This window comes from Drosophila guanche, unplaced genomic scaffold, assembly GCF_900245975.1.
Source record: "Drosophila guanche unplaced genomic scaffold, DGUA_6, whole genome shotgun sequence".
NCBI lineage: Eukaryota > Metazoa > Arthropoda > Insecta > Diptera > Drosophilidae > Drosophila > Drosophila guanche.
The window spans coordinates 9,382,220-9,394,925 of record NW_022995744.1 but is presented as its reverse complement, the minus strand read 5'-3'; the positions used below and the strand labels follow the sequence as shown (position 1 = coordinate 9,394,925).

The following is a 12,706-nucleotide window of genomic DNA, read 5'->3' as shown; positions in this document are numbered from 1 at the left end:
GATATACAAAAAAAAAAACAGGACTTAAAAATGATTAAATAAATAAATTAAATTAAAAAAATGAAACAGAGGAAACAAAAATAAAATAAATATTCAAAAATAGTAAAATAAAATTAAATGAAAGTATAAAAAATATAACATTACATTTAAAAAATTGAAAGTTAATTAAAAATTAAACAAAAATAAGTTAATAAAATAAAATAAGACTAACAACTGCTAAGAGATATCAATTATATAAAATATATACAAAAATAAATGAATAAAAAGAAAATAAATATTAAAAAACAGTCAAATAAAATTAATTTAAGGCATAAAAAATATAAAATAAAATTTAAAAAACGAAATTGTGGCAAAAGGATTACAAAAATAAATTAATCTAATTTAATTTCTAGATATTAAAAGCTTAAATATTTACAAAATAAATTTTGTGCTAATAAAAAACTCTTTTTGGTTTTTAGAATTAATATTTTTACTAGAAACACCAAAAACAAAACTCCAAAAGTGTTTGCCATCCTCTGTGATGGATCCATTCCTCACTCCACTGCTTTCTCGCTCCTCCTTCCACCCTCAACGTCCTTTTGCTGCTTTGCCAATCAGTGGCAGTGGTGGCACAAGGGTTGCGGGTGGGGGGGAAACACACACACGAGCATAACCTCACATAAATAAATCTGTCAAGTGTTGCGCATAAATATCTCGGCAACATGCTGATGTGCACTAACAAAGGGTATTACCACTTTGAAACTTGATCAAAATTAAACGAATAATGTTAAAAAAATATAAAAAAACTTTTAAGCCAGAGATTAACTTTTTGGGTGCAAAAAACATTTTTTAGCTTCCCTTGCTGCAAAATGAAACATAAAATAAATGTGCGCAAGTGTATTACTAGTTTCGAGCCGCTTTTCGCAGCCTTTCTTCAACTTTTATTATGCTCTGTTGTTGCCCCAGGATGTTGCTGCCTCTGCCGTTGCTGTTGCTGTTGCTGTTGCTGTGTGGAACCTCTTGCCTTCGCTGCTGCTTTAATTAAATGCTGCAATCAAGTGCGTAGCGCGATATTTCCAATGAAAAATTACGAAAAACTGGCAAAGACGTTGCCCGACCAGGCACCGACCAGTAAGTGAAAAATTGTTGCAGGGGCAAAGACCAGCAGAGAGAGAGAGAGAGAGAGAGAGGGAGAGCGAAAGAGAAGCCATTTGGCCGCGGGCCGTGCCCCATGTTTGTGCATTGGGTAAAAATTGTGTGTCCGTTGCACACATTTGTTGACTTTGCCACTTGCCTGCGTCGCTGTCCGTCCCGCTGTCCGTTCCTCTGTCCGTTGTCAAAGTGCCGTTTGCCCCCTGTCACTGTCCCTGTCCCGGTCCCGGTCCCTACCCTACGACTCGGCTGAATTAAATTCATAATTAATGCGTTGCATGCACGCACACACACACACACACACACACGGAGGCAGACACACTATGTTGCACGGACACGTAGCTGCTACCGTTGCTGCCTCTCTTTGTTGCCTGACACGTTTATTAAAACTGATTTTTTGTTTCGAACACAAATATACACTGCCTGAAATCAGGCAATGCCGATTGGGCTGGAAGGAATGTTTGAAGGAGAGATGAAGGCCTAAAATATTTGTTATTTTTTAACTATTTCCCGATTTATACAGCACATTCTTACAGCTATTTATTACCCATTAATTCTACAATAATAGTTAGATAAATTGCAACTTCAGTTGAATAATAATACAGCAGCAATTATCTTGTGCCAGTAATAATATTGCATTACAAACTATGTTGATGGATAATTATATAGCCAACCATGTAGAATTGGGGAGGGAACTTAATAGATATTTCTGATAACGATTAATATATGCAATTACAATGACCGACCGATAAAAAAACGCCACATTGTTCGCAGGGTTTTTAATTTGTATTTCGATGGGGATTTCTCATTTGTCTTTAACAACTTAACACTGAAATAATTGATGAATAAAGTGCCAATAATACAATTGGATTATTGTGGATTTATTCTATGTTTTGGCTTTAGATAAGCAAGGAAAGAAAGTAATTTAAAAAAGGCAAATGGAAGAAAGAATTATACAAGAAAATTACTAAAATATGCAATTTTCTTTGTTTCATTTTTTTTATTAAATTGTTTAGATTTAATTTTACATTTTACCTTCTAGAAATCCTTTTAAATATGAAATTTCCACATTTTGTACACAAAACGAAATCTTTGCCATCAGTTCATAAGTGAAAATTGTCTTCGGTGTTGGTACAAGCATCGAAATTTGGGCATATTTGTTTGCTTTAATTTGTTGTTGTTCACTTCTTGTTCGGAGAGGAGTCCCCCTACCCCGTTACCCTACACCATTCTGTGCTCTGCTCTTCTGCCGCTGGCGTTTTGTGTTATTGTTTTCTTGCGTACGTTCAGATTCTGGTTGGGGGCCCTGGCTCCTCTTTCACTCCTTCGCATCCATTTCGCATTTTTATAACGAATTTTGATTTTATGCCAAAAGCACGCAATTAGAATTTATTTCTTGTTCACTTTTTTCTTGCTGCTGTTTCTGTGTTGCTTTTGCTTTTGCTTGTATTTATCCGTTATGCGTGTTTTGCGTTCCGACAGCGAGCGGCACGCAACACCGAAAAGGAGAGAGAGGAGAAGACGATGGATGGATGGACAGATGGATGGATGGATGGCTGGCTGGTTTGTTTGTTGGTTTGTTTCGTGCATTATTTTGGTTGGTTGTTGTGAGAGGGAGAGGGAGAGGGAAAGATGTAACAGAATGACGAAGCGTTTCGCTGCATGGGAACAGTGTAGAAACGGGCAAAGGGGGGAACAGGGAAATTGTCACCGATTAGTTGTAATTTGTATTTAATGACTCATTAAGGCAATTTCAGTGTCAATCATTTTAATTTGAATTGTCGCTTATCCCTTAGGTGACGAAATTAAACAATAATGATAATTGGAGCAACTTTAAAAGTGCTGAAAAAATATAATTTTCGTGTTAGAATTTTCAGGCAGTAATGATAGCTTGTAAGAGGAGAAAATCGAAGTACACATTAAGCACAGATTGCAGTTTATTAAATTATAACTTTTTCCTGCATAATTATGTTTAATAGCAACAATTACGATCAATCTTTGTGGCTCTGAGTCCAGTTTGAATCGTTTTTGCATTGGCCAAATGATTTATTCATAGAATCAGCCACACTCCCAATTCATTTACAAACCCAACCTTCCTCTCCGCTTTATTTATGGTCTCCCATTTGACTCTCTTTTATTTTTTGTTTCACTTTTAATTCTTTTGCAGAAGGTGTGCAATTATTTATTTGCATAGAGAAGCGGAGAAAAAAAAGAACTTCGAAACGGGAAAATGGCACGTAAAAATGTATTTAATTATAATTATTGCCGGCTTCTATTTGCCACGGCTGCTGCTGCTTACTTCTTTTGCCGCCAGTCGGTACAATTATAGTAAATATAAATAATAAAATAAAGTGCTGGGGCTGGGGCTGGGGCAGGTACAGGGAGGCCTGGCGAAATGATAAACTGCATTAAAATGCACGCAAAAAGGAGGAGGACGCCCCAAAAAACCGCAATTAAATTGCAGGGCACGCAGCAGGACGCACGAGTCGATAAATTGTTCCTTTTTCCTTTTGAGTTTCGTGTCCAGTTCCGAGTGGAGTGGACACCACACACACACACAGGGGGGCAGCCCGCTTATTATTGTAGCTAAATTATGCAGAAGCCCCAGAAGGAGAGCAGCAGAAGAGCAGCTGAGGAGGAGCAGCAGAACTGTTCGCGTTCCGACCGGGAAACAGTTTTCATTTCCAGTTTGCAGGCGGTAGAGTGAGTCATAAATTTGCACGTAAACTCCTTGAAACGCAACTGGGAAAATGGCATTTTCTTAATGACTGCAGCTCGGTAAGAGGAGGGGAACAGCTGACATGATTTTTTAGGGTGCAAGAAATTTGTATTAAAATATATTCAATTAATATTTCAGCTCTTAAAAAATCAATTAATTTATGGACTATCCCTTGAGGAACATCAGCACTCCTCGTTCCTATTAATGATCCAATTCGGATCGCCATTTATGGAAATTACAGCCAGAGAGGAGGCAACGCATTGAAAGTTGTGTATCTGCGGGGCCATCACTGTTCACCGTTTTATGGGCCATTTAGAACAGCGAAATAGATACATAATAAAAGGCCGATTTCCATGCCAGATACACAGATACCCAGATACACTTCGTAGCCAAAGTAGTTTACTCTTTTTTTAATGGGTCAGCCTCTTGATCAGCGGAGAGAGGCACAGACACAGGCGGAATACTCGTAACAAATGGTGGCTGCTGCTGGCTTGCCTTTTGTCCATTGTGCCCCATGTTTTTTTTTATGTATAAATGTATGTAAAATGTATGTACGTACATATGTATGTATGTATTTATGTATGCATTGTGTGCATCTTCTGTCCCAAACACCCGCTGGGCCAACACGTACCCCAAATGGAACAGTAGCTGGAACAGAGACTGCTGTAGCAGAGCCTCGCCTCTGCCAGTGTTCCAGCTTCAAGTCTGTCCCGATCGGTCGCCCCATCCACAGCCACATCCTCTCTTGCCTTCTTCTACCCACCTCCGCCCTCCCTCCCTTCCCTCAACTCCAACTCCATTCAGCGCATGTCATGTCTCGTATCTTTTGTGCTAATCGTAAATAACTGTCGAAATTTTTTGCTACTGTATGTGATTTGCACATGGCAGGAGGATGAAAAGGAGTTGCGAAGTCACCCCCCTCCCCTGTACACCTTCGGGCTTATGCCTTTTTCCCGTGGGCCAGCCGATGCCATGCTGCTTTTTTGATGCTGTTCGCTGCCGCTGCCGCTGCTGCTGCGCCTTAAAAGCGATCCTCTCTTTGGACGTTGTCTTTGTTGCTGTTCGCTGTGCCTGTGCTTGCTGTTGTTATCTCTGACGTTGGCAATCGTTGCAGTCTGCACAGTGGGTGTGCATGTGGGGATTTGTGCTCAAAAAAAATGTATTGAATAAATATACCAAAATTGAGTGCAATATTTAAACAATTTAACTGAAGATTTTAATGAACTAAACTTAGAGAAATATTTATGCTTAGATTTAAAATTTTTACCAATGGATTTGCATCGAGATGGGTATGTGGAGTAAAAAGAACGATTTTTTACTTATGTAAAAGGTTTAATTAGCAGGAAAATACTTTAATTATTTATTTTTTAGGTCTTCAAATTTGATTTAAATATGTTTTATGTCTAAATGAGAGATTTTCATATTTAAATAATATATATAAATATAAATATTCCAAGAAATATAATATATTTAAAGTATTTTATGGTGTTTCATATTAAGCTTAAATATTGACATTAATAAAAATCATTTTCAAAACATTTCTTCTCAATTCAAAGAGATTTTTATTTAATTTCACTCGTTTTGCATTTTAATTTAGAATACTTGGGTACAAAATTGATGTTATTTTTGACTGAGTTAAGCTGAGATTTATTGTGCATAGTTAGTTAAAAGTTTAGTAAATTAAATTTTAAACTATAGCAAAATAAAATAAATTGAAAAGCATAAAGAAAAACCTTGAATTGAACCCACTTTACCCACAGCCTAATAAAGATTAATTTCAATCTCCACCTGAAGCACTTGCAGTATTTCTGGCAGTGTTTTTCGTCGAGCTAATCCACTGTGCTTCAGTTAGATGCGATGGCGCAGCAAGGGGGAATGGAATGGGATTGGGAATGGGAATGGGCTGACTGGCTGCTTTGGATGGCTGGTTGGTTGGTTGTTTGGTTCGCTCGTTGGTTTGGGATGGCTGTTAAGGCCTCTTTATATGCGCACCTTAAAAAACAACAACAAGATGCTTAATGCTTTTTGTCTCTTTTTGTGTATTTTGTTTTTCGCGTTGCCTCGTGAACGGGGCACACTTATGGCCACGCACACACTCAGGTCCAGATACAGATGCAGGGGCAGAGATACAGATACATGGGGCATAGGCTGCAAACCGGAGTTGGAGTTGAAGCTTGAAGCTTGGCCTGGGTCTCACTCTGACTCTGGGGCTGAGGCTGGTCTTTGGTCTTTTTTTTTGTTTGCTGTGGTTTGAGGCACAGCCAGAGCCAGAGCCGGAGTTGAAGTCGGAGTCGGAGTCGGAGTCGGAGTTGGAGGCACGACGAGAGCTGAGTAAAAAACATGTTTGGATTTAATTCTTTTTATTTATTTTCACCATCGTCGCTTTTTCTCCATGTTGCTTTCTTTCTTTGCCTTTTTGGACATGTATCTGCGAGATACTTTTTGTTGTTGCTGTTGCTGCTTGTGTGCCATGATGATGACGCTGACAAAGGTCTCTCCCCACAGCCACAGAGAGACCCGTTGCCATACGCGATTTTAATGAAGCACTTAAAAAGCATAAATGAAAATAAAACCCAGCAAAGGCAGGGCAGCAGACACACAGCACACAGAGAGCACAGAGATAGCCTCAGTGGCCCGTCCGTCCGCAGACCCTTGCCACAGAGAGTCCCCGCACCGCGATCGGCACAAACGACAATTGATGTGGAGCCTGTGCCAGGGTCTGCCTCCATGTGGCTGCAGTTGATGTGCCCGGCCGTTCCGTCCTCAATCCATCTACAGATACATTACTTTTTACTGTCGAAGTTTGTCCCTTCAGATGCGTAGATACAGCACCACGCAAGTATCGTTGGGCCTGCCTGGGCTGCGCCTCAAATTAATTCTAATCTAGCAAATTACGGTGGACCATTTATGCAGTCATAAAAATTAAAGACGCCGCTCTCCCACCTCCACCTCTCTTGGTCGATAACAAAGTGCGTGTGCGTTCCACATCTCGCAGATACACAGATACTCTGAGGACATCCCAAAACAGTGGCCAATAAAATGAGAAGCATTAAAAACATTAACAGTGGCATTACCAATGGTGGGGTGGGTGTGTGCACGGGATTGATAGAGTCCATAGAGTCCCATTGCCAATTGCCAATTGCCGTTGAATAATTAAGCAGTGGCACGACGCAGCCCCCACACTAATCCTGCGAGCAATTCATTGCTGGAGACCATTTCAAGCACTCGCTAATCAAATTGATTGCTGATTGATGCTGCTCAGCTTCGACATCTATTTAAGCATTAAAACCCATAAAGAAAGACACACCCATCTTTGACTTGAATGAGGTGCCAAGAAGCACTTAATCTATCCTGAGCAACTTTACAGACATTTTTGCATCGTTCACCTTTCTGGTACCCCCACTGGGGGTAGACTTTGGTGTGTGGAGTATTATCTCTATTGGCATAAAACTTTCATCTTAGTCCATGGCTAAACTAATAACCAAAACTAACGAAAAACCAGTTGGTTAGTTCTGCTACACAATTCATTTAAGCACACACCCTACTAAAAGCTTGAGTGCCCCTACCCTCTGCCAAATCTAGTTTGTTTTGCAGTTTCATTCGCTGCCTTCGTTTCGATGGTGGGGCGGGGGGTTTAGCCTCTGTGGGTCGCTGCTCTGCATCGGGGTCGGGGTCTGGGGCATTGAGTTAAATGAACACTGCGTTGGGCTCTCCACTGGCACTGCGCCTACCTCTCTGCCAATGCACTTTCCGTCTCTGTTTCGCTCGCACACCGCAATTGTAGGTGGGTGCGAGCGCAAGAGCCGAGAGGGTGTTGCAATTCTGTGCAGTTGTGCGAGTAGTTGCGGGTTCATTGCACGTACACACACACGAACACACACAAACACAGTGTCGCTCCCAAAACGGACAGCGACGAAACGACCGACCGACCGACCGACCCACCCACCGTCACGTCGGGCCGACAGTCGCGTCGCTCTGGCTGCCTGGCTGGCTGGCTGTCGGTTGCGTGTCGGCCGCACGCCGTTGTTGGGGCCTCTGATGTTTAGACCCGGCATCGGCATCGGTCGGTTTCGTCTCTTCTCCTCTTCTCCTCACACTCTGCATCTGTGTTGTATCCCCTCCCCCCCCTGGCCAACTATCGCACTGCTTCGTCTCGGTCATCGTGGATTTCGCTCTGTTTGCGGACCTGCATTTTACTCTGCACTCGTAGCTGCTCTTTTGTTTCATGTTCGCTGCTGCGTCGCGGAGAGCGCTTCTAATGCCTCTCAGCCGGGCTCCGAAACCACCTTCCAGCGGCAGAGGGCGGCGGGCGGACTGCTGTGTGCTGCCTGTTGTTTATCGTCGCCTTTCTTTTTTTCCTTCTTTTCTTTTGCCGTTTGCTTGTTTTTCGGTTTTTGCAGCTCTTCTCTGTCTTCTCTTCGGCACAGCCAACCTCTGCGCCACTGCGCTCTGTTGCTTCTCTGCTGCTGCTGTTGCTGCTCCTCCACTGTTGCTCCTCTTCTGGTTCCCTTTTGTCTGTTTTGTTGTGTGCTCTTTGTCGTCTTATGGGGCCCTTCGGCCCCCCGCTCAATGACCCAAAGCACCCGCACCTACACACACACGCAGAGCCATCGTCATCGTCGTCGTCGTGTCGTCTCTGCCTGTTGGTTTGTAGCTTTTTCTGCTGCTGCTGCTGCTGCCTCTCTGCCGTCTCTGTCGCTGACTTTTTTTGCACATTCTGTCTGTTCTCTCTTCTCGCCTGCATTTTGTGTATCTCATCTCGTGTACGCTTTCGCTGCCTTTCCAATCTCTTCGTTCGGCATCCATCGCTGCGCCCCACCAACAACACCAGCAACAACAACATCAACAAAAAGAAGAGGTGGAAACAGCAACAACACCAATACGCCGCGCGTCGACGCCACCGTCGTCGTCGTCGCCGTCGTCGTCTCCGTCATTCGTTTTCTCTATTTTCCTCAATCGCTGTGCCTTTTCATTTTCAATTCGCATATTTTTGCAACTCTACTTTCAGTTATTCGCCGATAATTGATGTCAAAGGACGCAGCGCTGTGCTCCGCCGTTTTGTTGCCGTTCGTTCCGCCCAGACACCAGCGCCCCTCCGGCTCCGGCACCGTAATATCAACCGTAGGACCAACTGCGTGTATCCTCGAACGACCATGCCCAAGGAGGATCCATTCGTGAATCGCGCCCAGCTGCTGAAAGCCATCAAGAAGTATCCCGAGATATGGGACTCCAACAACAAGCTGCACATGTGCCGTAGCGTCACATCGCCCATGTGGACGGAGATCGCTGAGCAGTTCGGAGGTCATGTGCCGACAGGTGAGTGTGTGTGTGTGTGTGGTGTGTGTGTGTGTGCAGGGCACCAGGGATGGACAGACTTGTAAGCACTGGACCAGGGACACACTCTCTCTTTTACGCGTCTCGCGCTGCGCCTGAGACCGGCGCCGATTTAGTCGCTTGTTGCGCTCTTGCGCTCTCTTTTGTTCTTTCTTTTAGCTCTACCTTCGCGCCGCGCCGCGCCGCGCCGCTGACACTCTTGACTGCGAGTGTGCGTGTGCTAAAAATAGATTCTGGGCACTCAACGTAGAACGGGGAATAGTAGAAAAAACAAAAACAAACTGAAAAACTATTTTTTTTTTTACTAATACGCGGGTTGGGGATGCAATGCAAAGTGGGAAGAAATGCTTTGGGGAGATTATCTGAAATACAGGGTGCCTAAGCGGCTGGTGGCAGAATTTACATTTAATTATGGGAAAATATAACTCAAAATTAATTTGCTATAAAATTATTGTATTAATTCCCCGATTACAACTCCCCCTGCCCGTGCTTATATTTGAATTATTTCCCAGTCAAACTGCAGTCAATTTGGAGCCAAATGAAGTACCACTACCACAATCTGGTGCATCGCCAGATCCTGCACAAGGAGCGCTTCAACACCAAGTGGGAGCACTTTGATCCCATGTCCTTCATGTACAACATCACCGTGGCCAAGATTGTGGGCGCCCAACCCGCAGGGGGTGCCACTGAGCCACTCCCAGCCAACACCGATCAGGCGATGTCCAATCCTTCCACGCCCATTGCCATACCCACACCGCCGCCACCACTGCCCAGTGCATCCCATGGACGCGGGCGTCCCAGCGGCAGCCTCAGCTGGCTGCACACTCCCGTGCCGCCGCCGCCGCCACCACAGTCCCCTGCACCACAGCCGCCGCACCATTTGATGGGCCAGCCGCTGCCCTACACCGCCTTCACGGGTCTGCTGCCACCGGCTGCTGTGCCAGCGGAGCTGCCGCCAGTGGCGCCACCGCGTAAGCTGGGCCGCCCCAGTTCGTTGCACAACAGCATGCGGAGCCGCATCATCGATGCCATCAAGGCACGGCCCCCGCTGTGGGCCGGGCGGCAGCGGAGCGAAAAGGGCCAGGGCCAGAGCCGCACCTCAGCCGTGTGGAAGGAGGCGGCCATCGAAATGGGACTAACGCCAAGTGAGTCGCGGCAAGAGCTGGCTCAGAGTTCCAGAGATCTGAATGGAGGATTTTTGTACCTTTTCAGCTCTCATGCAGACCCGCTGGTCGATCATCAAGCAGCGTTACGTGGACGAGCTGCAGAAGGAGCGCTACGCTCAGTATTCGCATCAGGGATTCCGCTCCAACTGGGAGCACTTTGAGCGCATGTCCTTCATGCGCGAGATCCTGCTCAAGAAGGTGGACGAGCGGGAGCAGACACGCGAACATATCCAGGAGATAGTCAGCGAGCAGCAGCAGCAGCAGCAGCAGCATCACCAACACCACCAGCAGCTGGGCGGACAGCATCTGCACCACTACCGCCCACCGCCGGGGCTGCTGGGACTGGCTGAACACGCTCAGGACATGCCCATTGGCCTGGTGCAGCACCAGCTGCCCCTTCATGAGGGTGTGCACGTGCACCCAACGCTGGGCGTGATGCATCCACACCATCCTCAAGCCATACTCGCTGCCGGCGCTCGTCGCAGGGTCAAGCATGAGTCTGATCTGGATTGGGATCCATTCGAGATGATTCTCCAGGTGCACGGCACGGGCGAGCCCGCAGCCAACTGAACCAAGCCAAGACTGAGCACAGCCCAAGGAGAGATACAGACAGACAGACAGACAAGTGTCTAAAAAACCAACGCCAGGATGTCAAAATCATCAGAGAACACCCCAACCCCCCACATGCAATACTCATACAATCCAGTTACCATTTACCCAAACATTTATCACAATTGTAATTTCATTTTCTACTGCGAAAAATACATCACTTAGTCGTACGCGAAATGAAGACTGTGCGGAGGCTTTTTGCAGGCTGGAAAGGATTATAATTAAGGCTCAAAGTCCTGCAGGAAGTCCTGAAGCGGTTCAAACTGCTGGTAAAAGTTGGTACAAAAAATACCCCTAAATGGGAAGTTGTCCAGCTGTAACAAAGCGCAATCTGTCGCCTTCAAATCGATTCTAGCATCTCCTTTTGGGACTGATCTGCGGCAAAAAATGTCCAGCAGCCACAAAGACTCCAAACTGATCCCAAAAATCTCCTCCGGCCCCTCAGGTGGTACTTCCATCCATAAATTATGCTAATTTTCACTATGTGTGCAACACATTTGTCGATTGCCAGAATTGCAAACATTTTTTCAGGCCCTTTGCCCTTTCCACTGACGGAACTCATCCAATAAACCTCCGCCTGTCGCGCGGCTGGCTGTGGGCCAGGGCTCCCGCGCCTTATTCCAATCACGTGCCAACCGAAAAGTTCTCGAAACTGTAAAACGTTTATCAAAGTACCCCCCGGCACCACGCCCGCAGTCCTTGTTCTAGATAATTGCTTGGAAAAGGATTCTTCGCGTCTCCGACAATATCTTCAATAATAAATGCATTTCACTGTCGAATTTGCCGCAGTCTGCACAACACACGTGCCCCCTAAATAATTCACAGCGCATTTAGCGGCGTTTTTGCCAAGCCTCTAATGGCCCAGCCGATTTGTGTCGACAAAGGGGGGCGTGGCACGCCGCCAGGTAAGCGGAAAGTAGTTCCAGTCTCTGGCCAACATTTGCCTAAAAACTCAAGTAGTTTGCTCAAACTTTTATGCTTCGTGCATTTATCAACGCCACAAAACGGACGGACAGGGAACGGAGAGGGAAGGAGAGAGAGAGAGCGAGAGACTCCATGAAACATGGCGCAGCAGCCCGACTGCCGTGTAAAAGTTTCGCCTTTAGCCCTGCAGGGGCCATGCATGTGTAGGTGGAGGATGATGGAGCGTTATTTAAATGGTTTTCGGATGCGTACGTGCAAAAATGTTAGTCCTAGAGCAAAGCAGGATTTGCTGTAAGCAGAGAAAATGTCAGGGAAATCAGGCAGCACACAAAAACGCAATTATAACAATTCTTGTACTGGGAGCTCTTTTGGCGACTCTTTGGGGAGTCGTTTAATGGTTTTTCGCTGGATAAAAATTAAATGACAAGCTGCAGAACGGACCGTGTACTAACATTTTTGCTTGGGTGCTTTCGTGTGGGATCAGCAGGAGATTTTGCTGCTTGCTGATTCCTTTCCACACGCACTTATCCCACACAGCTACAGGTACGCCCACACACACACACACACAAAGTGCGCGGCGGTGGTCGGGTGGTCGGGTGGTCGCTCCACACTCATATCTCTCAGGGCGGACACCGACAGTAGCGCATAAAAACTTTTAAATTTACTTTTGCCAAGAGTTTGGGCACGCCCACACAAGCCCCCAAGCAGCTCCAATGCATATTCATTTCAAAAATCCACACACACGTGGGCAAGTTTCTTGTAAAAGTAACTCCCCGCCCGCACTCAACGGGAAACAGAAAAAAGTTTAGGCTGGGGGGGGGGT

The 12,706-nt window shown here is 45.3% G+C and overlaps 1 protein-coding gene across 1 annotated transcript; it reads left to right on the top strand.

Moving 5' to 3' along the window:
* The first annotated feature begins 8,560 nt into the window (after positions 1-8,560).
* LOC117579807 lies at positions 8,561-11,136 on the top strand. Its single transcript, XM_034265887.1, has 4 exons — positions 8,561-8,708; positions 8,859-9,166; positions 9,697-10,329; positions 10,397-11,136. Exons 2-4 carry the CDS (start codon positions 9,004-9,006, stop codon positions 10,918-10,920), a joined length of 1,320 nt encoding a protein of 439 aa, XP_034121778.1. The 5' UTR covers positions 8,561-8,708; positions 8,859-9,003; the 3' UTR covers positions 10,921-11,136.
* Positions 11,137-12,706: the final 1,570 nt, after the last annotated feature.

Excerpts from the sequence above, each read along its gene's own strand:
- LOC117579807 (XM_034265887.1), top strand. The coding sequence starts at position 9,004 with ATGCCCAAGGAGGATCCATTCGTGAATCGCGCCCAGCTGCTGAAAGCC. Across the intron at positions 9,167-9,696 it reads CGGAGGTCATGTGCCGACAG|TCAAACTGCAGTCAATTTGG; the intron begins GTGAGTGTGTGT and ends ATTATTTCCCAG. Across the intron at positions 10,330-10,396 it reads CGAAATGGGACTAACGCCAA|CTCTCATGCAGACCCGCTGG; the intron begins GTGAGTCGCGGC and ends GTACCTTTTCAG.